This window comes from Equus asinus, chromosome X (assembly GCF_041296235.1).
Source record: "Equus asinus isolate D_3611 breed Donkey chromosome X, EquAss-T2T_v2, whole genome shotgun sequence".
Lineage (NCBI taxonomy): Eukaryota > Metazoa > Chordata > Mammalia > Perissodactyla > Equidae > Equus > Equus asinus.
The window spans coordinates 12,690,105-12,716,760 of NC_091820.1; the positions used below are offsets into that span (position 1 = coordinate 12,690,105).

General features: G+C 41.9%; 1 protein-coding gene across 6 annotated transcripts in view; it reads right to left on the reverse strand.

Annotated features, from left to right (window-relative positions):
• Nucleotides 1-26,656, reverse strand: part of CTPS2 (CTP synthase 2) — an 89,809-nt gene that overhangs the window by 50,583 nt on the left and 12,570 nt on the right. For all 6 annotated transcript variants that reach the window (XM_014864253.3, XM_070503279.1, XM_044764426.2 and 3 more), the window contains exons 4-13: nt 26,281-26,381; nt 19,079-19,195; nt 18,848-18,931; nt 17,897-17,977; nt 14,885-15,036; nt 10,321-10,453; nt 7,939-8,027; nt 6,875-6,969; nt 4,787-4,849; nt 4,639-4,682 (exon numbers count right to left, since the gene is read on the reverse strand). In XM_014864253.3, coding sequence (XP_014719739.1) covers nt 4,639-4,682; nt 4,787-4,849; nt 6,875-6,969; nt 7,939-8,027; nt 10,321-10,453; nt 14,885-15,036; nt 17,897-17,977; nt 18,848-18,931; nt 19,079-19,195; nt 26,281-26,381 — 959 coding nt within the window. The remainder of the gene's footprint in view (nt 1-4,638; nt 4,683-4,786; nt 4,850-6,874; nt 6,970-7,938; nt 8,028-10,320; nt 10,454-14,884; nt 15,037-17,896; nt 17,978-18,847; nt 18,932-19,078; nt 19,196-26,280; nt 26,382-26,656) is intronic.

Consider the following 26,656-nt stretch of genomic DNA (forward strand, 5'->3'; position numbering starts at 1 on the left):
TTTTTTCGCTGAGGAAGATTCTCCCTGAGCTAACGGCTGTGCCAATCTTCCTCTATTTTGTGTGTGGGTCGCCCCCACAGTATGGCCGATGACAAGTGGTGTAGGTCCATGCCCAGGAACCAAACCCCAGCTGCCAAAGCTGAGGGCACTGAACTTAACAACTAGGCCAAGGCGCCAGCCTCTTGAGCTCATTATTTTTAAGAAACAACAAATAAAAGAGAAGCTCTGAAAACCTACGCTTTTGGAAGAGACATTTACCTTTATAAGGGAAATCTCTATTTGTAAGAGTGCCTTCATTTCAGTACCAGGAAGAGGAGGATGACCAAATCTGTAGAAAGTCTTATCAATGGAGAAGGTGGGACTTAAATCTGCATAACAACTTTACCCTTGTTTACTGTACTTTGCCTGATCGCCTCCCATAACTGACCCCCATCTTCTTTATCTTTAGCTGGAGATGGTATTTAAGGTGGTGACTTAGGCCATTTTGGGGAGTCACTTAGTTTTGCTGGGTCTCTCCCATGTATACAGGAGGTATACATGTTATTAAACTTCTCTTTGTTTTTCTCCTCTTAATCTGTCTTTTATGACAGTGAAGTCTCAGCCAAGAACCTAGAAGGATAGAGGGAAAATTATTTTTCCTCCCCAACACCCATGAAACAGATTTTAGCAGCAAATATACCCTAAAGGAGGCTCCTGGTTTCCAAATTATTTACTTTTTTAGCTAGAAGGGCCAGAACAGCCATTACCCACTGTAAGTCATTGTTATTTGCTCGAGTTTAAGTGATTCCCCAGCCTTCCTGGTGTTTGCTGCCTGGTGATTCTATTACCTTAGTCTTTTTCTTTAATAAGACTTCTCACCATCATCACAAAGGCTGGCTCTTATGGCTATTTTTCTCCGACAAACTGATTGCAGGCCATAAAGATGTTCAGTGGCAATTAGGTTCTATTGTTCTCATCTCACTTATGAGGATAGAAGCTGTCAAAATGTAAAATGCGCATATCCCCTGACTTAGCAATTCCCCTTCTAGGAATTTATCCCATAGAAGCGCGTATGCGAGGGTACAAGGACATATGTACACAGATAGTAATTTGCAGCGTGATTTAAAGTAGCATAATCATGGACACAACCTAAATATTCATCAATATGAGACTGGTTAAATAAAGAATGATGCATCCAGCAAGGCAAGCACGTGGGAGAGCCCTGTGCATTGATGTGGAGCGATCAGTACAAAAAGCAAGAGAGAATGGTGTCTCAAGCACACTAGCATATGGATTTTTACAAAAGGGAACATGTATCCATGTACGTGTGTGGGTAGGTGGGTGTACACACACACACACACACACACACACAATCTTTGGAAGAATAACAAAAGAAATGGATGAAGGTAGTTGCCTCTGGGGAAGGGCACTGAGGTGAGATGGGGGCAGATGAGAGGCCGTTTTATACCTTTTCTGTAGGGCTTAACTTTTTTACCTTGTGTATACATTTTAAACACACACACACACACACACACACACACACACCCAGTAAAGGACAGTCATCAAAGAATTAACCTTGCCAAAGCTATCTAACAGTGGCACCTACTGGTAAAGTCACTTTCTACCCCAAAGTATTATCTTAAAAAAGAAAACCCATAGTTTGCCTGGCACAGCCATTTCAGCCATTAGTCAGGAAACATGTCTATGTTAAAGCCTTATAAGGAACTCTTCACTCGAATTAGGTCTTCTGAGCATAAGACTTAAAAGTACCATCTGGCTGGGAAGCCATGGCTCATTATAGTCTGAATTGCAAGCCATAAAAAGGAGTGAAGACTCTCTATCCTTCCCCGCTATGCTCTCCACTCCAGCATGTAGTGTTAAGTGAAAAAAGCAAAGCAGGAAACATATGCAGAGTATGCTACCATTTATCTAAGAAGGGGCGGGGGTTACAAGTAGACATTCAGGTTTACTTATATTTTTAAAATGGAAAGATAACCCATAAAAAAAAAAAGAATTAATGGTTGCCATAAGGGAAAGAACGGAATAGGCTGGAAGGGAGAAGAACAGAACTAGATTTCTCTAAATCAGTGGTTCTCAACAGGGGCTATTCTGCCTGTGTCCTCAGGGGATGTTTGGCAATGTCTGGAGGTATTTTTAGTGTCACAACTGGGGATTGAGAGAACTGTACTACTGACATCTAGTGAACAGAGACCAAGGATGCTATTGAACATCCCACAGGGCACAGGACAGCCTCCCTACAACAAAGAAGGCTCCAGCCCAAATGTCAATAGAGTAAATTATATATCTAATAAGGAACTTGCATCTAGAATACATAAAGAATTCTTACAACTTAATAATAAAAAGACAAATAACCCAATTTAAAAGTGGGCAAAGGATCTGAATAAACACTTCTCCAAAGATGATATACAAGCGGCCAATAAGCATATGAAAAGATGTTCAACATCCTTAGACATTAGGGAAATGCAAATCAAAGCCACAAGGAGCTACAACTCCATACCCACTAGGATGGCTATAATCAAAAAGACTGACAATAACGATTGTTGAGGATGTGGAGAAACTGGAAGCCTCATACACTGCTAGTGGGAATGTAAAATGCTGCGGCCACTTTGGAAAAGAGTCTGGCAGTTCCTCAAATGGTTAAACATACAGTCACCATATGACCTATAATTCCACTCCTAGGTATACATCCAAATGAAATGAAAACATTATGTCCACACAAAAATTTATACACAAATATATACAGCAGCATATTCATAAGAGCCAAAAAGTGTAAACAATTCAAATGTCTATCAATGGATGAATGGATAAATAAAATGTAGTATGTCCATATAATGGGATATTATTTGTCAATAAAAAGAAACAAAGTACTGATAGATGCTACAACATAGACAGACCTTGACAATGTTATGCTAAGTAAAAGAAGTCAGCCACAAAAGGCCACATATTGTATGATTCCACTTATATAAACTGTCTAGAAAAACCACATCTATAGATTTCTCAAAAAATTAAAAATAGAAATACCATATGACCCAGCTATCTCACTACTGGGTATTTATCCAAAAAACTTGAAATCAATAAGTCAAAGAGATTTATGCACCCCCCATTCACTGCAGCATTATACACAATAGCCAAGACGTGGAAGCAACCCAAGTGCCCGTCAACTGATGAATGGATAAAGAAGATGTGGTATATATTTTTTATATATACATACACACACACACACACACACACAATGGAATACTACTCAGCCATAAAAAAAGACAAAGTCACCCCATTTGCAACAAGATGAATGGACCTTAAGGGTACTATGTTAAACGAAATAAGCCAGAGAGAGAAAGACAAACACCATATGATTTCACTCATATATGGAAGATAAACAAATACATGGACAAAGAAAACATATTAGTGGTTACCAGAGGGGAAGGGGGTTGGGGGGTGGGCATAAGGGGTAAAGGGGCACATATATATGGTGACTGACAAATAATAACGTACAACTGAAATTTCACACGGTTATAAATTATTATGACCTCAATAAAATAATAAAATTTTTTAAAAACCACATCTATAGAGACAGAAAACAGATTAATGGTTGCCTAGGGCTGGGAGGATAGGAGGACTGGGGATGTCAGCTGAGGGGTGTGGAGTTTCTTTCTGGGGTAATCAAAATCGTCCAAAACTGATTATGGTGATGGTGGCAGAGATCTGTGAATATGCAAAGTCATTGAGTTATACACTTTCAATGGTTACATTTTATGGTATGTGAATTATATCTCAAAAAACTGTTTTTTAAAAAGCCAATCACAATGGTGAGGTGTGTACTCCGATAGAGGTGTGTGCAAGGTACATTAGGCAACGGCAGGGAAAGAGAGGCCAGGGGAGGCTTCCCAGGATGAATAGGAAGTTGTCAGTAATCAAGTTTGGTCTATTTTTTTAACTAAATTCTTCACTGGTTGTATTGAGATTCCGGGGGGCCTTGTGGCAGAAGGGGGACATCTCAGGTGTAGGGAACCGCAGGATACATCTATAAAACGTATTCAGATTGTCCAAACCTAACACCTCGAGTGCAGGAGGGAGGGGGAGGCCACGGGATGAATTAGCAAAGCGGCAGGTGACAAAACACGACGGCCTTCACTCCTGGCCAAGAACCTTGGACTGAATATGTTACGGGAAAAGGAATCAGTGGAAGACGAGGAGCAGCGGAAGAACAGTTGTCACTTTTGTTTTAGAAAGACAGATGACCGCCAATGTGGAAACTAGACAGATGGGGGATGAGTCCAGAGACAGGACAGCCCATTTATTTATATTAGCTGTTACAAATTGTTGTCACAGTCAATTTAATCCTTTCCTAAACATTAAGCTTGAAAACAGCTGCAAAGAGAAATCAGTCCAGGATCGTGTCTTTCTTCAAGGCACAGTTGACAAGATGGACCATTTGAGAACAAAGCAGTTTGATGCAAAAATAATAATAATGATAGTAATGACAATCATAAAGTTATTATGATTTAAATATAAACATATAATTTAAAATGTCCTGATGTTGTAATGAAAAAATAATAATAAACACTCCTTATGAGTTTAGGCTAGAGCCAGAAACAAAATGACAATGACTCAAGCCAGAAAGATAAACAGGCCACTTACCATAGGAACACGGGCATTTGGCTCAAATTCTGTGGAATCGGCATCTGAAGATGAAGAAACAAGTTCAATAATTCACCAATATTGCTGAAAATATTTTAAATAATAAGAATTTTTTTAATAAAAGGTTATTAGCCAATCTCAGACTTACCTTTCAAGTTAAGGCAGTTTCTTGCAAACTCTATCACTGCTAGCTGCATCCCAAGGCAAATTCCTATTTTAAAAAGCACATATATAAGGCAAATGAACCTCTCTTGCATTGCTTCGTATTTTCTGTTCATTTGTTTGCTGTTTGTCTCCTCCATCAAGAATGCAGGCTCCGGGAGAGCAAGACTCTGCCTGTCAGGTTCGCTGCTGGACCTCTGCCCTCAGAATGCCTATGGCAGAGGCAGGGAAGGGGTCTGGACAACCCGGAGTTGAGGCAGAAGGAATGTGAGGCTAGAAAAGGGCAGGAGAGGACAGAGCAAGGTCCAAAAGGCAAATCTGCCTCCTTCCAAACTTGTCTCTAAACCGAGGGGTATGTGTGGGCTGCAGGGCTGTCCCAGAGCACCTGATTCCTTCAGAGGATATCTAACAAGACTCCAACTCAAGAGGGAGTCTCCGGGGGCTGAGACTTCACACACTCTGCTCAAGGCAGTTTCACAGCCTTATATATGGGCTTTGCCTGAGGGCAGCCTCAGGCTGGCCAGCTGGCTGGGATCTAAGCAGCACCTAAAGGCAGGCAGTGGAGCCGGAAGTCTGTGCCAGGCTGCTAAGCCCAGAACAGCCCTATCACCTCACTGTAGGAAAAGAGCAGCAGCTGGGGAAGTTGGCACCTCCCCTGCGGGCTCAGAGGTGGTGGAGAGCAGGGAAGGGAGAAGAAAAATGGAACTGAACAGAGAGCTCAATCAGGAGGAAAAGAGCCCTGTGTGGCCTCAGATCTGTTGTCGCAGGGATGCATCCTTCACCCATCTCCACATTCACCGCGGCCCACAAACTCTCTCCACTAAACAAATGCCAAGGAGCATTCCAGACACTTTTATAGATACATCCAAGGTATACAAGGGACTCAAAGGAGAGAGCAATCAATATACCGGCACGCCAGAACAATAGTCAATAAGCACGAAATAGCTGAGCGCTCTGGGGGGACTTTAGAAAGATGCATATGGCTTGGACATAAAGAGACGCTGTGTTAAAGAGAAAGCTAAAAGAGTTACGAACTATTCTATACAGTGAAAATTATCTGAAGAACACTAACCACGTTTAGACAGAAACCAAACAAGATTACTTCAAAAGAAAACAGTGGCCCAGATGAGCATAGATGGGTAAAAGAAACCAAGGTATCAAGGTACTACTCCTGGCTTCTCTTTTGAAAATGGATCCCAAGTGAAGAGTGTCTAGGAAGCTAATCAAAGAACAGGCAATGGGGAAAAGGAACAGTCTGTTGATAGTAAAAGGCACCGAAGCCTGTCCACTCCGCTCACAAACCCACCAGTACATCCAAGCACAGTGTGAAACACAGCCTCTCCCCACTCCACTTCCTGCCTGAATCCCCAACTGCAGGGCTGCTTTAGCCCATCAAGATTCCGTTTCATCTGGTTTCACTGGTCCAGAAGCCATGCTTTGCAATTTGAACAAAAGCATTAAAAAGACGCAGCTCTATCGAATTTTAACAGAGCTGTTCCTGTGATGTTGGATAGTCTTTCTGCATTATCGTTTCTAGAAAGTGCACACAAATTTCAACTTAAACACTTTTTTTTCTGATTAGAAAGAACATTGTGGAGTTCTGTTGAATGCTTCTCTGCTTCAAGTGGTAAAAAGACGGACTCGGGTGGGAATCGGAGAAGGTAAGGGCAGGTGTGGACAGCTACTTCTCCCAGCCTCTTGCTACACAACCAGAACAGTAGTAAGTTCTATTAGATCAACAAATCTTTCCAGTAGAGGGCCAGATAGTAAAGATTTTAGGCTTTGCAGCCTGTAGGGTCTCAAACTCTGCCACTGTACTACCAAAGCAGCCATAGACAATATGTAAACAAATTGAGGTGGCTGTGTTCCCATAAAACTTTATTTACAAAAACACCACAAGCCAGGTATGTCTTGCAGGGTATAGTTTGCTGACCCCATAGCAGACTGCTTGGCGCCTGAATATTCAAATCTGAGATTACACCTTTTACGTTAACAAATCTTACCAAGTGTTACCCCAACACGTGTCAAAAAATCAAATAAACTCATAGTCAGAATCCATAAACATGAGTTTTACCCAGAAAAGGAATCTTCTTTGCCCTTGCCCAAGAAATCGCTTGGAGTTTCCCCAATGTTCCTCTGATTCCGAAGCCTCCTGGCACAAGAACACCACTGCAATCAAGATAAGATGAGGGTGAATTTGACATTATTTTTATTTTTAAAGCTCTTATTTTCAGCCAGCCATGCTTACTGATCTCAAATCCAAGACTTGTTGCCATCGCTAGAGAATATGCTTGGGGTCTACTTTCAGAATCGATTACATGATTTCACATCCTGAACTTTCTTCTTGAAATCCTCCCAATGTTATTGAAGAAGCTGGGACAACTTCTCACAACTGACCTCAATATAATATATTTTCTGATAGGTGTCTGCGGCATGTGCGCATAGTGACTGAGAAATGCAATTCGATTAAAAATGCCACTGAGAGAATTATCTGAGTAAAAATAGGTTAAGGTTCTTTTAAAAGCACTATTAAAAAAATGTTAAGATCTCTTCCATAATCAGAAAGAGTTAAACTGGTAAAATCAACCTTTGATTTCAATCACTAATTATGTAGTGGCACATGAACATTTCCTGGCTAGGAGACACTTTAGAGACCTTCTAGATAAACACTCTTATTTGAAAAGACAAGAGTTCAAGAGAAAAAGCTGGAGGGTCACGCTACCCTCACAATACAGTGCTGCCCCCAAGAGTTCTATCGATTACTTATGAAATAAAACCTAGAATCAAATGATGTGGAAAAGAAAATAAAACCAAGAGAGAAGGTTGTCATTCTCGTACTTTAACTTTGTATATGTAAGATCTCTGCATCTTTTAGTAGCATCAACACACTTTCTCTCCAATACAGTATCCCCATCCTCCGCAAAATAAAACCATTTCCAGTGCACATACCACTAACGTTACCATGGCACATTACACAGTAAAGGCAGTGTGAATGCGGCACAACCACCTGCAATGGCCAGAAGTAATCCAAACTACCTTTAAAAATGAACAAAAATTAGTAACTGGGGTAAATCGAATCATTATGGAAAAAGCACAATGGCATTCTCCTAACTGGTATGGATGGTCCCCAGGACTCACTCAGCTTTGCATAGCTTCTGCCAAGCTTCATGGAATTTCACAGGGTCCTCGGTTTCAGTGGTCTGCTCCAGATCAATCGAGTCTATGTACTAAAAAACATCCAATAGATTAAAGGAACATTTAAGAAAAATAAATACTGGAAAATATTAGAGCTGTCCAGCACTATGACACAATTATTCAATAACTACTTATTATGCAAACACCGTACTGGTCACTTAGGTTAGAAAACCACGATTTCTGTCTTGTGGCTCTTACAATCTTTCAGGAAGATTACAAAACCAAATAACCAGGCATCCACACCATAGTGTGACAATGGCTACGATGGGCAAAGAAGAGAATGCTGCAGAAGTAACCAGGAGCCACACCTAACCTAGACCTGGACACGGAGGAAAGAAGGGAAGGAGCACCAGCAGGGAAGATCTCTGAGGAGGTGATGTCCAAGAAGCTCAGCCCTCGAGGAGGAGCAGAAGCAAGATGAGCATGTGTGAGCATGCTGGGAGGCAGGCAGGAAGGTGTGCGGGAGACAGAGGGAGGGGAGGAGGTGAAGGAACAGCTTGTATGAACCCTCAGAGGAAAGAGAGAAAGTGGTGTCCACTTCGGGGCCCTCCTCTACCCAGCAAGAGGAGAAGTTTCCAGTTGAAGCCACTGAAAGGTCTTAAGTAAGGGGAGAGAGAGAACAGAGAGTGATTTTCGAAGCTCACTCTGGTATAATGTGGAAAATGGAGGGAAGATTGGAAACCAGTTACAAAGTTGCTGCAATAAGCCAGGCAAGATAAACACAGCAGCAAACTGGTCTAAAAAGAATATGACAAGACCATGATTCAAATAGTACTTGGTAGAAGCTAACGTCAATAAATTCTATTAAATAAAAAATCACACACAATTCCTATGTACATAACAGTCCCCATATAGCTATATTATTTTAGTATTTCTTTCATAAAAATTACTATCTGAATATATCTCAAGATACAAGATTTTAAAATTTATATTATAACAATTTTCTATTGTTTTCTTTTTTCTACAAGGGGCCGGGGACTTGGCAGAGTGGGAAGAACAGGAAGTGAAATATCCCTTGGAAAGCCAAAAACAAAAAGTGATTAGAAAAGCAAGAGGCTGCAAAGAGGTGAGAGAAAAATTGGATAGGTCCTAAGCTGGTGTGGAAGTGGAAGTTACTAAATTTCTTGTACATAGAAGTGTATCTTTTTGCTCATTGTATAAAGGTCTTATCATTTAAATCAAGATAATAAGGGCTTGCTTAAACTGTGATATATCCAGACAGAGTATCAGTAAATATAAATGTTCATATATAGAGAGAGAAAAGTCTCAAAAGAGATGCACCAAACTGGGAATGACAGGTACAACAGAGAAGTGGGATTTCAGGGAAGAAGAATTTTCCACTTTCTGCATCTTACATTATGCTTTGCTTAAATTTTCCACACTGAGCATGTACTGCTTCTATTTTAACAAAGACAAAGAATATACCCAGGCTATCCACGATAACTCCACCTCTGCTATCCCATTATACTCATTTTAAAAAACAAATAACCACTGTTTGCCAGATATCAGTCCTCCAAGTTAGAAATGGGAATATATATATATATACACACATATATGTATGGCATTTTTAAAATCTGGATTCAATTCCAGTGCTAAAGGGGGGAAAAGTTCTATCATTTTCTTATTAGGCAAATACAATGTACTTAAATGAGCATGAAGTACATATGTCCCTGGATGTGCAAAGCCTAATTTCAGGATCATGCCTTAAACCTGTATGCAGAAAAAAAGCTAACATGGCAGGCCTGATCGCTGTCCTTGGAAAGGCCTGCTTACAAGGTTGGCCCTTGGCTGGCATCTGGGAACTTGGATTTGGGGAGGGCTCCCACCATTCCCAGAGCTGGTAAGAGTGGTTCACTGTGCCTACAGTGTTTGTAGAACCTACATGATTTATCCTGAACACCTGCTTTCCTTCTGAGAGTCTGGAATTCTGGTACTCGGTAGGCAGGGGGTGTCTATGTGGCCAGCCCCCAATAAAAACCTTGGGCACTGAGTCTCTAATGAGCTTTCCTGGGAGACAGCACTTGACACATGTTGTTACAGCTCATTGCTGGGAGAATTAAGCTCAACCTGTGTGACTCCACTGGGGGAGGACTCTGGAAGCTTGTGCCCGGTTTCCCCCATACTTCATTCTTTGCTCATTTTGCTCAGTATCCTTTCACTGTAATACATCTTAGCCATAAATCCAACTACATGCTGAGTCCTGTGAGTCCTCCTGGCGAATCATCAATTCTGGAAGTGTCTTGTGGAGCCTTCAACACAACCTGCCTCTCTGAACCATGAGATAGCAGAGTGAATGACTGAAATATGCAAAAGACCAGGGCTCACCATCAGATTCAGTTTGTGGTTGATGGCCAAGGCTGAGTGTTCCAGGGCTTTGAACACGGAGGCGTAGCAGTCCCTGAGCTTGGTGTATTTGCCAACCAGGGCTATGGAGCATGTTTTCTGTAACCTTTCATATCTGGGGAGGAAGAGAAGCTTAAAGGTTATATGCACGCAACGTAACATCACAAACACTATGACAGCCACTGTTCTTATCCCAAGGCACTTTTTAAAACCTTAGGAGCAGACTAGCCTCAAACTTGATATACTTAACTCAACTCCCTACCCACCCCCAAAGAATAAATATCTGTATGCCAACAGATTTCAAAATCATAAGAAATCCCAACGTTGGCTTGCATAAGCAGGCACAGATATAAATCCAAGGAGAGTACATCAGAGAAAAAGGTAAAAGCATTACAAATAAAAAATAAAAAAGCTGTTCCCATATCATAAACATGAGCTGTCCTTAAATTCATTTATAAGGTGACATTGCATAAGAAAAAGCATTCTGAGAGTCAATAGGAAACATTCCAATATTAACTTTGTAAGGTGACATTATATAAGAAGATGTATTCAACGTGTCTGCATTAAAAATTGTTACATTCCCAGCTGGCCCATGAAAGGCAGGTTATTCACGGTATGTCTGAAGAATGATGCTAAGGGAACTGTTTAAAATATTACAAGCCATTTAGATCACTTTTATGAGAAAATTCCATTCTACATAAGACGCTCAATCACATTCTACCATTAGAGAGACAATCTTTACTGTTGCTTTTGTCAGGAAATCTCTTCAAAGAACATGAAAAATGTCTGGTCTGATACTAAGTATGTGGAAATGTGATCTCGGGGCTAAAGATGTTTTAGGGCTTTGAAGCAAACCCTTCCCCAAACACCTTAGAACAAAAATGTTACTGTGATGAGGAATATTTCTCTTTCATATCAACACCTGTGAAGAATGCAAGAGAAACGTGGCTGCAAACAGTCTGGGAGGAAAAAAATGCACAAGAAGCTGAGAAGTCAAAACTGACAGTAAAGGTGACTTTCCAGGAAAGTGACTAAAGACCTGAGAGAAGGCTGCTGACTTTAACTTGCTACTTAATTTTATGTTGCTATGGAGATTGCGTGGCTGCCTGTGTTTCACCCCAGCACTACATAAAGGACGCAGGTAACAAAGCAAGTTGGTAGCGAGCCAAGATTCCAAGACGACAGCAGAGGTCAGTGCTTCCTGTCCCGGTGTCTGGCGTGTGGGAACTGGCAATCACAACCACATTTGAGCACAGCAGCTGGGCTGAACCCTCACATCCAATTTCACTCCCCCGTTGATGAAGGGACATCAGCTCTGCTCCTGGGAAGGAAGCAGGACTGGAGTCAACACCGCCAGTTCCTTCTTCCACTCACTCATGTCTGGTCTTCCCAGGGGAGGAGGAGTCACTCATCAGCTGGGTGGGACAGGTGAGTTCACCGAGTCACATGGACCAAAGAAGAGAGCTGCCATCTAGGAAGATATCCTGAGCCCACTCCCCTCGTGCTCTCTCCCTCTTGGACCTGCAGGCTAGGCTCACGGAGCACTGCCCAGACCAGCCAAGCATCTCTCTTGGGCGTTCCATTCAGCCATCAACTGGGTGTGAGGCAGACCACTGACAACGCTGTGAGCTGCTGGTGGGAGGCAGATGAGGAGTCTGCTTTGCATACCCATCCCCCTACAGGCAGGTCCCCCAAGAGGCAGGGTTGTCCCCACTTTGGCCTCAGGTCTCAGGCAAGCTCTCCCATCCAGCTTAACCAGGGACCCCTGGCCTCTGAACAGCACTGGACCTCCAGGATCAAGGCTGCCCTTTGACCTCTGTTTGCCTCCCTTGTATCTCACCACAGGCTGTACTGAGGGGACAGGGCCTAAAGAATGGACACTCCAGACCACCATTACCAATGAACCAACATCACAGCCAACATGACACAGAGGGACTGATGTTCAATACTCCCTTTGTTTGAAGACTGCAGTGAGCTGAATAGTGGCGCCCCAAAAAATATATGTCCCCCAGAACCTATGAATGTGAGCATATCTAGAAAAAGGGTCTTTGTGGATGCAATTAAATTAAGGATCTTGGGATAAGATCATCCTGGATTAAAATGGGCCCTAAATCTAAAGACAAGCATCCTTATAAAAGAATAGAAGGAAAGAATACACAGAGAAGGCCGTGAGATAACAGAGGCAGAGACTGGAGTCATGCAGCCACAAGCCAAGGAACACCAAGGATGGCCAGCAGCCTTCAGAAGCTAGGAGAGACGCATGGCGTTAGCGGTTTCTCCCTCAGAGCCTCCAGAAGGAACCAACCCTGCTGATGCCTTGATTTTGCACTTCTGACCTCGACCACTGCGAGAGAACAAATTTCTGTTGCTTTAAGCCATCCATTTGAGGCGATATGTTACAGTAGCCACAGGAAACTAATATGAAGACCAAACACTGGCTTTAAAAAGCACAGAAGCATAGAGTGCAATTTAGAACGACTTCCAATAAAAAGAGTCAAAATATTAAAATTTCTAGTGCTTAAAGAGGGTCAGCCCTACCAAGTGACTACTTCCTTAAGCAGTGTGGAGGGCAGGGGCTTGACTGTATCTCCAGGTCTTAGAGTACCTAAGGTCAGAAACTGTACTTTGTTCCTGATTCTACTTACCCTAGAAATTCTAAAACACTGTGCAAATTTTTAAGTGAAAGGACAAGAGAACTTCAATCTACTAGTCATCTACCAAAGGTCAGCAATTTTGTCCCATCAAATCATTTTAATTATTGTAACCGACATCAGTGACCCATACTTAGTGCCTGATGTGATGTTAAGGCCTTATGTGTTTTCTCTCATAATTGCCGTAACGTGGGCACTAGTACCCCCCTGTTATATATGGATGGGAGAACAAGCCCAGAGAGGTTAAGTAATCTGCCCAAATTCACACAGCTAGTAAGAGGGAGAGCTGGGGTCTGAAGCCACGTTGCCTGAGGCCTGAGCTTCCGGCATTTTTTATTGAGATATAATTGATGTATAACATTATATTAGTTTCAAGTGTACAACATAATGATTCGATATATGTATATATTACAAAATAATGACCACAATAAGTCTAGTTAACATCCATCACTGCTCAGTGTTACAATTTTTTTAAAGATTCTATTTTTCTTTTTTCTCCCCAAAGCCCCCCGGTACATAGTTGTATATTTTTAGTTGTGGGTCCTTCTAGTTGTGGCATGTGGGATGCCGCCTCAGCGTGGCTTGATGAGCAGTGCCATGTCCGTGCCCAGGATCCAAAATGGTGAAACCCTGGGCCACCAAAGCAGAGTACGCAAACTTTACCCCTTGGCCACAGGGCCGGCCCCAATTTTTTTTTTTCTTGTGATGAGGACTTTTAAGATCTACTCCTTAGCAACACCAGAGCCCACCTTTGTAACTGCCGCCCCTCCTGCCTCTACCTAAGCCGCACCAGAAGCCGGGCAGCCAGGCCTTTATGGACTCCCACCTCATCTACATTTAGTAAAAGAAAACAGATGATGGGGATTTAATCTGCATATGACTTCAAATTAGACAAACCTTGCTGAAATTAATATGATTGTCTTAAAGTTAAAACCTATCAGGGGTTTTTATAACAATGCTGATAGTTAATAACTGCAGGATGGAACAACAATGATAAGAGCCAAAACTTCCCATCCAAGAGGATTTTCTTGGGAAATGTTAGCCAAATCTTAAAAAACAACCAAAACAGTTGGGGCCGACCCCGTGGCCGAGTGGTTAAGTTCATGTGCTCTGCTTCCGCGGCCCAGGGTTTCGCAGGTTCGGATCCTGGGTGCGGATATGGGACCACTCATTAGGCCATGCTGAGGTGGCGTCCCACATAGCACAACTAGAAGGACTCACAACTAAAATATACAACTATGTACTGGGGGGATTTGGGGAGAAAAAGAAAAAAAAAAAAGAAGATTGGAAACAGTTGTTAGCTCAGGTGCCAATCTTTAGAAAAAAAAACAAAGCAAAACAGAACCATTCAAAATATTCAGAAACTAAGAAATAAACTAATAAATAAATCAAAAAGCTCCCAGAATTTAAAAAAGAAATCATCTGGGGGCTGGCCCCGTGGCCGAGTGGTTAAGTTCGCGCGCTCCACTGCAGGCAGCCCAGTGTTTCGTTAGTTCGAATCCTGGGCGCGGACATGGCACTGCTCATCAGACCACGCTGAGGCAGCGTCCCACATGCCACAACTAGAAGAACCCACAACGAAGAATACACAACTATGTACCGGGGGAGCTTTGGGGAGAAAAAGGAAAAAATAAAATCTTTAAAAAAAGAAATCATCTGGAATCTAAATTCCTTCAATTCACCTTGGTTTAAGCAGAGCAAAATCAGAGCCCCAGAAATCTTCAAAAAATACAGCAAAACACTCTACCAATGTGCTAAAGCATTAGATATATTCAGACCAAAACACACACATACAGAAAGCTGAATGCTAAATAGGTACTCTTTAAGGTACATCTCAGTCCTACCCCCAAACCCAAGAATTATTAAAGATTACATTAGTAATTCCTTTCACGTACCTGTCAGCCATATTTCTCCACTTGAAAAGCAAATGACTTGCAGAATCACCAATAGGCAGATCCAATCTCTCTTTAAAATATTTAACAATGCCTTGTTCCTCCAAAAGCACAGGCACTCGGTATGTGGAAGAAACATCATGGATACATATGACCTGATAAATGATGATAAAACACCATATTTAAGTGGAATGACTCAAATATGCCACAAGAATGAATTCAAGGATGAGGCAAAACTCAAGAGAGACTGCCCATTTATTTATACCGAGAGAAGAAAACCAAGAACCCAGCAACTTTAATAAGAGTCAAAATTAACACAAAGTTAGTTTGATCCAATTATAAAACACTTTGAACTCATTATTCTACCTCTGGAACCATGGATGTTGTGGTAGAATAGAAAATATTATATATATGGTCTTTGTTCCCAGTTCCTGGCACAGAGCTTCAAAATCCTTTCAAATTTCCTGAGTGACAGGGGTCTCTTTGTTATGCTAATTAGGTGACTCAGGGTAGCCCCTAGATGGCTTCAGGATGAGAACTGGTCACCAGAAAAACCAACCAAGTCATTAGAGGGCTGGAGCTGTCAGCCACCTGACCTCTGGGGAGGGGATGGGAACTAGAGATTGAGTTCAATCACGGGACCAATGATTTGCTCAATCATACCTACACAATGAAACCCCAATAAAAACTCTGGACATTGAGACTCAAGGGAACATCCTGGTTGGTGAATATACAGACATGCCAGGAGGGTGGTGAACCCTGACTCCACAGGGACAAAAGCTCTTGCATTGGGGACTCTCCTAGACCTTGCCCTATGTATCTCTTCATCTGGCTGTTCATTTGCACCCTTTATAATAAAACTAATCATAAATACAGTGCTTTCCTGAGTTCTGTGAGTCATTCCAGAGAATTATTAAAACTGAGAGGGTTATGGGAAACCCCAAATTTGTACTCAGCCAAGAAGAAGTGTGGGTGGCTTGGGGACACTGGAAACTCGTGGCTGGTATCTGAAGTGGGAGGCAGTCCTGTAAAGGACTAAGCCCTTAAACCTGTGGAGTCTGACACTCACTCCAGGTAGTTAGTGTCCAAGCTGAATTGCAGGACTCCCAGCTGGTGTCAGAGAATTGGTGTTGAAACACGTGTGCCTTATTTGTTGATATCTAAGACACATGGCCCAGGGCACCATCTTCTAAGTCTAGGTTAAAGGAGTAGCATTGAATACACACGTCTTGTCTTCTAAGTGTGGGTATGCAGTTTGCTTATTCATTCATTTGGTGTTGCTGCTGCTGCTGGAGTTGCTTTTGTCTGCTTCTTTCATTTGGGTAAATTTACAAGCACACATTGAACATGGTCAAGTTAATTACACCTGTGAGAGGAGACCAGCTCCTTGAAATGCCAGGTGGTGTGGTTGTTTTTCACACTTATTCTAACGAGCTTTCACCACCCTCTCAAGTACATGTAAGGGGCTACTGGCAGGCATTTAAGGATCTGCCACATCCTAAATAAATGTTCTGCCAACTCTATGTGTTCAGTCTTCCCAAATCCATAGCATCCAACCAGGGGTTCCTAAGCCATTTGGACAAAGCCAACTTGCCACTTAAGACTATCGTGTCTCACTTGTGCATTCGCCAATGCAATTCAAAGTGCTGAGATGTCACTGAATTGAGGCTTCATCCCAATTACTAATTCAAACGAAATCTCTGGACAGTCACAACTCCCATAGTGGAAGGCATGGAGTATGAAGCTATTTACTTATTTATCCTCCAGGCCAGAGAGATATTTTTTTCAAATAGCATGGTAACGGACCACATCCACAGAGACACCTCCGACCCTCCATCCCCCCCTCAGCAATCCAGAGGAGAGGAGCTCTAAACGCAAGTTCACTAGGAACTAAGAAATGGGAGCACTGCCTCATACAAGAAAAAACGATGCGCTGAAAAATGGCTAATCAACTAGCCTGTGGACTGATGGGATAGAGCATTCTTCAGAATCTATAGTTATATAGAAAATAGACTCCACGTGGTCAAAAGTTTGGACTATCTCTTCTGTTCTCAGAGCTCTAAGCAACCCAACTCTAAAAGATGTATCCTTCTATTCCGGAAACTGGGTTATAGTTATTTAATACCCACACGAAGTAGTATTTACGAATAGGAAGGGTACAAAAAAACAACCGAACAAACTCAAAATGGCTTGATGACATACAAATACAGGAGAGTCCTTTAAACCTGCCATCATATTTTTCAAAGTGGTTCAGCCTTGCGCACTGACCTGAAGCATTGGGCAGGAGGGAGATGCAGAAATCCCATTAGATGGCTTTTAGGCTTCTGAGAACCCAGAGCTAAACTAAAGAAAACAAAAGGTTTCTGGGGAACCTCACCCTTTTCCTGCACACCATTCATACCACTTTTTAAACTATAGCCAACTCCGATCCCTTGCACCTGAGCCTTATTGCAAACAAGAGACAGAGATAAGAGAATGAAAGAAAAAGGAAAAGCTGGCTCTCAGATGCCCAGGTGGAAAGTCCTGCAGGACAGAGGACCTGAGCCCAAATCACAGTGCAGTTTCTGTAACGATGAATTGAACTGAGGCACTGATGTAATCAGAAGTGACAGTGTGAATGTCGATGTACTGTGTGGTCTGGGGCGAGTTAAGCTGTAACACGTACAAAGGAGAAATCGCAGTGAAAGCAGTTAAGTGTCCTGGAAAGACAAGATAAAAAGACAATAAGCAGGCTTCATATGGTTCTCTCTCCAGAGACTTGACTGTAAGTTAAAAAGCCCACCCGGTTTTATACCTATAACTTAAAGAGTGATTATGCAAAGAAACATGCAATCAATCTGAGGAATCAGGAGTCTCCAGATCGTTCACTGAAGGGCAAGTGAGCCATGGTTGGATATGAATCTCCCAAAGCTTTCATAAACGCCATGAAAAGTAATATGATAATTTAAGAGATACAAAACGTTGGCATCAGCAGAAGTGCCTGCAAGGCAATAAAATCTAAAGAGCAGCACTAACCTGTTCAGGGTTCACGTGACAAAACATAGAAATCTTTTCCTTCACAGCCATTTCGATGGACGTTGAACTTCGGCAGACAATCTGTCAAAGTCAGTTAGGCACAGGTCAGCAAACGGGAACCAGGCTATTGATGCCACCACTCGTTCTCAGGAGGACCCTATATTAATCTCTTTTTGCTACAAGAGACTTGACCAAGTATGTGCCTGTTCCTTCCAGGCATTCCACTGGACGATTAGAAATGAGGCTGAGCACTAATATAAATAAAATCAAACTCAACTCAAATCGACCAGTAAGAACTCGAAATGTCAAGGTGCCTCTCGTGAATAGAATCAAAGCTCACAAATGTTACTCCTCTAAAAATACAAGATCAGAGCAAGATCATGGGTTGGCAAAGTTTATCTCTACAGGGCCAGATGGTAAAAAGTTTAGGTTTTGCAGGTCATGCAGTCACTGTCCTGACCACTCAACTTCACCGTTGCAGTGCCGAGGCAGCCATAGAGAAATGTAAACAATAGATGTTCCAATAAAACTTTATTTGCAGGCAGCAGGCCTGCAGGCCCTTATTTGCCAACCCTGACTTAGACTACTGGGGATAACCGGATTCTCTGCTATAAATGAGAGCAGTGACAGCCCATCTTGGCAGGGTCACAGGGAAACCTCCAGGGTCCCACCTCACTCTAAAGGACCCAGGGACTATACAAATGACAGGACATTGCACTTGGCCAGGTGTCAATGTGGCCAATCAAATGAGGGCCTGGAGAAGAACAGATAGCCATTTAGAAATGTGAGGAGCGACACTGGAGGATGAGAGAATAAGCCTTCCCTGGCTCCCAGATACAAAAAGCTCAATGCCCTAGGAAGCATTTGAGAGCAAGAAAGGACTTAGATGATGTTATAGATTAAAAAACGGAGGTCCTACTCCAAGCAACTTACCCACTCTCCTTAACTCACCAGATCTGGAGACAGGCCTAAGCCCCTCAGCGCACGGACACTGTTTTGTGTGGGTTTGGTTTTTTGTTCTCCAGTAGCACTGGGCTGGAAAGCAACGGGTCACTGTCAGTACACTGCACATCTAGCTCTTCTGGAGAATGAATGGCTCCCTAGTTTAAAATGTGGAATAAATAGAAAATCATGGGAAGACTTACAGAAGTTGCTGTCCACATACCTATCTGGAAAGCTCACCTGTGGGACAAGGCTAACATGGATATTACAGAAATTCTCTCTTTTTGCTTTAAACTGGAATTGTCTGAACGCTTCCACAAATGGCATTCCTTCAATGTCTCCAATGGTGCCACCCAGCTGAGAATGGAAAAAAAAAGACACAAGTGATCTTCCACAGTACACAGACGAACAGAAAAATTCTTAATAAACTAAGCATAAGAACTGAAGTCTGACGGTTGCACAAGAAGTTTGTAAATATACTAAAAATCCCTGAATTGTACACTTAAAGCAGGTGAAATTTATGATATATAAACCTCACTAAAGCTGTTAAGAATGAACAAGAAAAGCACTGTACGTTTAAGAGGGAGATGAAACAAAGAGAAGAGAAAATGGAGACTAGAAAGTAAAATATGAAGAAATGGACGGAGTATTACATAGCCAGGAAAACCGCTAAGAGAGTAAGCAGAGTGCTAAGAAGGGAGGAGAAAGCAAGGTCAAGGAGAACTTTAAGAATGATCTGATTCCCATGTTTATAAGATCAATCAGCTTGTTGTGCAGAGATAGGGAATAAGTTAAGTAAATATATCATGCTGTCATTGATTCACTTGGATTTTACAGACTAGTAAATCCCCCCCAAAAAATGGGGGATCATTATAAGGCTGTCAACCTTTCATCTCACCAAGATTGAAAATGTTTAAAAAAAAAAAAAGGAAGGCTTTAAGAAAAGAGAAGGGAATTCATAAGCAGATAGACAGATCCAGAATGTACACCACAGAGGAGTGAGATCAGCCAGTTTCTACCAGTGGTCCTGCTGGAAGGTAGAATTCGAATCTAGTGACACTAGGAGAATGGTGAGAGCCACCTGGCTCTGCCTGGTGAGAAATAGTGAGCATTCTCTCTCTCTGCGTGAACACACACACACACCTGCGTGCATCTGAACTGTCTCCTCACAATGGCGGTACTACTGGAATTAAATCACTACTATTTAAACATGTAGCTTTCTGAAACAAGTAGTACCAAAAGCCCTCGAGAATATTCCTGACAGTGTAATCCTTCGGTAAATGTTAACTTAATTTACAGTGTGCTTCCAATAAAGTTACTTAAGCATTTTACTTTTGACTATGATAAAATTCACCTTAACCCATTCCTCTTCACCATATTTAAATCCTTAAAGATTATCACACAGATTTTAAAATTAATTCTCTAGCATTTGAGCAACTACTATACGCTCAACATGATAAATGCGATATTGGGAAGAATTTAAGATAATGCGCTGCTAAGGAGCTCAGAATTTAGCAAGGAAAATAGGGCACAGCTAAAGAACAATAATCAAGAGGATAAAGGTAGGGGCTAGCCCCGTGGCCGAGTGGTTAAGTTTGCGAGCTCTGCTGCAGGCGGCCCAGTGTTTCGTCAGTTCGAATCCTGGGCGCAGACATGGCACTGCTCATCAAACCACGTTGAGGCATTGTCCCACATGCCACAACTAGAAGGACCCACAACGAAGAATATACAACTATGTACCGGGGGGCTTTGGGGAGAAAAAGGAAAAAATAAAATCTTTAAAAAAAAAAAAAAGAGGAAAAGGTAAGCACCAAGTGGAATGATCTGGGTGTGGTGGAGGAAGACATCGTGGTGGGCCCTGTCCCAGAATTCACCATCTTCTGTGGCTTCAGCTACCTAATCGGGTCCGAAATCTACTTTGAACCCTGACCTCTCTTTCCAGTGTGATTGGGCTTTGGAGCCAACTCATCCTTGAAACCTTGGATGGCTCAACAATTACTCAAACGTACCATGTCCCAAACTAAACTCCTGGTCCCCCAACCCCTGGGCCTGTTTCTCCAGAGGCTTCCTCATCTCAGCAAATAGCATCTCTTCCCACTAACTGGTTCATGCTGGAGGCCTGCAAATCATCCTCGAGCCTTCCTTTTCCTCACTTAACCCAGTCCAGTGGGTCACACCTCCAAAACCTCTTGCAAATCTCTCCACCGCTCTCTATCTCCACTGCTACCACTCTAGACACTCAAGCCAGCACCATCTTTTGCTGGGATTACTGCAATAATCTAAACCAGGGGGTGGCAAACTATGGCCTGCTGCCTGTTTTTATATATAAAGTTTTACTGGCACACAGCTATGACCACAGATTGCCTGTGGCTGCTCTCATACTACAATGGCAGAGTTGAGTAGTTGTGACAGGGGCTCTCTGACCCGCAAAGCTAAACATATTTACTCTCTGGCCCTCTACAGAAAAAGTTTGCTGACCCCCATCTAAATGGCCTCCCAGCTTCCACCCTCTGCTGCTCTACAACCAAACCATTTGTCACCCACCAGCAGAGTGACATTATAAAAACTCAGAGTACGTCTCTCCAGTGCTCAGACCTGTCAGTGGCTCACTGCTTCACTAGAAATAAAATCAAAACTCCTTTATGCAGCCAACAAAAGGCCCTACATGATCTGGTCTTTGCACAGCTCCCTAATCTCATCTCATGCCCCCACCTCCGCCTTTCCGCCCCTCTACTCCCACACTCCCCACCTCCCGCTCTCTGTGCTTCAGCCCCACTGGACTTTCAGGTCCTCAGGTGGGCCACGCTCTTCCTTCGTGCCCCTTAAGCCCTCCTACCCTCCTTCTTCATCTACATCTATCCCCTCTTTATCCTTCAGCCTGGGAGCTGTGTCCCCTTCAGAAAGCCCAAGCTTGACCACCTGCCAAAAGCAGCCTCGCTCCCGCTGCTCACTATCACAGCATCCCGTCTGGACCCTGCCTGGTAACTTAGCACAGGTGCCATCATTTTACTGGAGTCTTTGTTTCCTGTCTCTCTACCCTACCCAGGCTGTAAGCCTCACGAGGGCAGGAATGTGCCTGTCATAGCTCCAGCACAAGCCCAGAGCCCTGCCCGCAGCACTGGCAGTTTAGGTTAGTGGTCAGGATAGGACAGAATAGTCTCGAAATTCAATATAAGCTCTAGGTAACAGTGTTCTGGTACCTATTACCATAATTACAATGGAATAAAACTAAGAAGTCTCAGGATTACATTGCTACAGAAGAAATTATTCTTTACTAACTTTAACTCAGATAACAAAACATAATTAAAATTCAAGTTTCCTGGGTATGGAACAGATAGAAATAAATGATCATTCTGTAAGAGAATGACAAAGTTAATTATGAAAATCCAAGAAATATCACCTGCAACCAGGAAAGGAAACTGGCAGAGGGTGAGGGATGTAAGCACCCACTAACTACAGTGCACCAGAATCTAATGGGGAAAACAATTTTTTAGGAAAAAAAGGTCTGCACTTATACTAACGCGTAGAGGGCCATCTGGGCGTCAAGAGTGAATCCGAAAAAGGAGGCAAAAACTTTCAACGTTATCCGCTTCTGCCCTCACATGGCCGACAGTGGTACTGCATTCTCTCGGCCAATTTGGAAGGTCCCATTAAGACCCCTCTGGCTCCTCATCACCATCAGTGTGATCAGAAACTTTCACCGTTACCACTAGAATAGGCCTAAGTGGATTACTTCCTTGCACAACAGGGAAAATATCCCCCATAACAATATTTTAAGACCTATCCAAAACTGAAATTGAAGCAGCAGCAAATGTATGAGCTGTGCAATGTCCGTTTTGCCTTTAAGGTAAGGAGTCTTATCTGAAAGTTGCTAAGAGAGTAAATCTTAAAAGTTCTCACACAAGAAAAACCTTATAACTATGTGAGGCAATAGATGTCTATTGACTCTACTGTGGTGATCACTTCACAATATATACATATATATAATCATTATGTTGTACACCTAAATCTAATACAATGTTATATGTCAATTATACCTCAAAAAAACTGGAAAAAAATTTTAAATAAAACATAAAAGGAAAGAAGTTTTCTTTTGGGGGAAAAAAAAGCCAGGCCTTTAAGCCAGGCATATCTTATTTCAGGTTCATGCTTAGATGACCTGTAGTAATATGAATAAAGCCTGTCAGCTCACCAGTCTGAGAAGTCTAGGCCTTACCTGCAAAAAGGCTTTGGAGATTTTTCAACAGCTTCTACATGCTTAAAAACTAAAAATCAGCTTTGGCAGTCCTTCTTTGAAAGCTTAAGTCATGCACAAACACAAATATTGAGCACAACTTAAAACAAACACAAAAGGATGCCTGATCTAGGGTCCAATAAGCAAATATAAACATTAGGGTTATATGGAGAAGAAGTTTTGCTGGGGACAGTGTGTCACAGTTTCTGTGTTTCCATGAAATTAAAAATTGGAGACGATGAGTCCTGCCTGATGAGCAGGAGTCTGATCACATTCGCCCTCACATCCCTAGCATCTATCATTGGGGCTAGTACATATTAAGTGCTAAATTAATGTTTGTTAAGCCAGACAAGTCAATTCAAGAGCAGAATTTTTAAAAATAAAGAACATAGACATTAAAAAAAAAGAAAAATGGCAGGTACAGGCCTAAAATGTTTGCCTGTTGTTTGTTGAGATGGAAATTTCCGTTTAATTTGAGATGTCATTGAGAATTCTTGACTTTATTGTGCAAGTGGAATCTTCAACAATTAGTCTGAATAACGATGACAAAGACAATCAGGTGCACCGGCCTCAGAATGAAACATAAAAGCTTTGTTCGGGATGATTCTGAAAAAACAATAGCTAAAGAGAATAGAAAGAAAATTTTAAAAAAAGAACAAAAAGAGATAAAAATAAAGAAAGAAAAGAAAAGAAAAAAGAAAAAAACAAAAACAAACAAAAACAATAGCTAGAAAAGCTGAGAAGACAAAAAAGAAGTGTTAAGAAGGCTCATCCCAAGGTCAAATTGGGCCTATATATACATATTTTTTGTGTGAGGAAGATAGGCCCTGAGGTAACATCTATTGCCAATCTTCCTCTTTTTGCTTGAGGAAGATTGTTGCTGAGTTAACATCTGCGCCAATCTTCCTCTAGCTTGTATGTGGGACACCACCACAGCATGGCGTGATGAGCAGTGTGGAGGTCTGCGCCCAGGATCCAAACCTGAGAACCCCAGGCTGCTGAAGCAGAGCACACAAACTTAAGCACTACGCCACTGAGCCGGCCCTAGGCCTATATTTTAATGAAGTTCAGCAGCAGCTCAATTACATTTAAAAAATACGTTTCCCTCTTCTCTTTTTTTGTGATTATTATTAAAAATGTAATTTTTTTATAAAAGAGCAAAATCAGAGAATAAAAGGTAAAAACATTCATACACATGACCATTTGGAACTTTTCCTGTGATTAAAGTTAAGAGTCTTAAGAAAAGGCTATTCTTTTACCTACAAAAACTAAAAGAAAGAAAAAAAAATCACTCAAAAGTTATAAACACATTCAAATTTAGAAAATTAGCCATTACTTTGGGGCCAGGGATCAATTCTTCTTCCGGGAAAATGCCCCCATCCCCAGATCCCCATCTCAATGGTTAGTTCTGTTGGGTACTTTCCCAACCTGAGATACTTTTGTTTCTTTCCCCGCCAACTACTAACAGTGTCTGCAGATGCCTCACGGGTAAAATGAGGTTCTTATCTCCTTCCTTCCCCTGCCAGCGCTCCTCCACCCCCTCCACCTCATGAATCCTCTTTTCAAAGCTGATGACATTTACACCCCTGCTTTTAATGCTTCTCTGATGCATCTTGGGGAATGATTCTAAAACCTGAAAATGAATAAACAGAGTAACCGCGGAAGTTGACTTCACTGGAGAGCCCAGCTCCGCCCCGGGTTACAGCTCCGTTCTCACATCAGGTGCGATTCTTCCTGGAGCGTTTACCTGCCTTTCTCTTTTCTTACACTATTTGTCTTTACCATTGCCTCAGTTTGCTTGCAAACTATTCACTGTATTGGATATTAATTATTTTTTAAAGGAAGTGAGCCTAGTTATGCAGGTATGTTCAGTTTGTAAAACTTCATCAAGCTATACATCTATGATATGTGCACTTTTCTGTGCTTATGTTACACTCCAATTTTAAACAATGATGAAGAAAGCATCTCTTCTTTCCTTGTAAGTTGTGAAGGAAGAAATATCAAGGGAAAGAAAACTTCGTATAGCACACTTATATTATACATTTATATTAAGTTTATCAGCCATACTATTACAGTAACACAATCTATAGTTAATATATGATAGCACAGCACATTTATGGTAAGTTTATCAGCTCTACTATTAACAAAATGGATCTTGTGGATAGCATACTATCTATCTGTCAACACTGATAATGATGACAATAATAACAGCTAACATATTTATACAGAACTTCCTAAATGCCAGACATTGCCAAGTACTTTTTATTATCTCATTTAATCCTCACAACAATCCTGTTGTTATCACCACAATATTACATTATTACCATATTCTTATAGATGAATACATTGAAGCTTTGAGAAGTAAGACTTTTGCCAAAAATCACACAGGCATCTTAATAACAGCTAACAATTTTTGAGCACTTACTATAGATCTGACACCATTCTAAGCACTGAATGTATTGACTTATTTAATCCTCAAAACACTATCGCCATTTAGCAGATGAGTAAAGTGAGGTGTAGAGAGGTTAAGCAAACTTGTCCAAGGTTGCCCAGCTGGGAAGTGACCCAGCTGGACCATGAACCCGAGCAGTCTGGCTTCAGACTCTTAACCACTGAGCTATACACCGCTCGGGGTGGGTCACGGCAGAAATGTGAACTTGGGCAGTCTGCCTCTAGGAATGAAACTATTCATTATTCGGCTGTCCTGCCTGGCAATCAGGCCAACTGAGATTTACATAAGGAGGACATGGATGTTATTCTCATTCTGCACATGGAGAGGAATGGAAGGAGTGAACAAGTAGCAAGTTCAATACTATGTTCTTTCTTTAAACAGCTAATACTCAGTTCTCACCTCCAAATCACCTCTACCATCACACTTCCCTAATTCAGTCTCTCTATGCTTCCAAAGCACTTTATAAAGAGTTCTCAAATAGCCCTTGATAGAACACATTCTGCAATTCATCTGTCTCCATATGCAAATTGCTACACAGCCACCCCAGGAATACTCACCCTGTTTAATACCCATTTTGCCCACTGACTTCTGACCACAAGGGCAGGGACCATCTATGTCGTTCCCGGCTATAATCCCACCTCCTAGCCCAGTGTCCAGCACACAGGAGGCATCTGTACATATTTGCTGAATGAATGAAGATCAAATGCTTAAAAACCCAGAAGAACGTAAGTTTATACAGAAAAGTTCCATGCTTGCCTCAATAACGCATATTTGGGGCTCTTCCTTATGACCATCCACAGGCACCATGGCTTGATTCATAACCCACTCTTGGACAGCATCAGTAATGTGAGGGACAACTGCAGAAAGAAGTAATAATTAGCACAAAAGCTTATTTCAAGGTCATAGTCATGAGAAAGGAATGTATCAGTGTCTTTAGCCCTCCCACCTGAAAGCCACCTGGCAAATTAGACAAGCTACAGTCCTCATGTTATTATCCATCTCACTGAAATTAATATAGGCAACATAGGTTTAGCCATTTAATGTTAAGCCATTTCTCTTGAAACTGACAAATCAAAGAGAACAAGAAACAGAGGCCATCTTCAATGCAACCAGAAAGCACCTATAATACCAA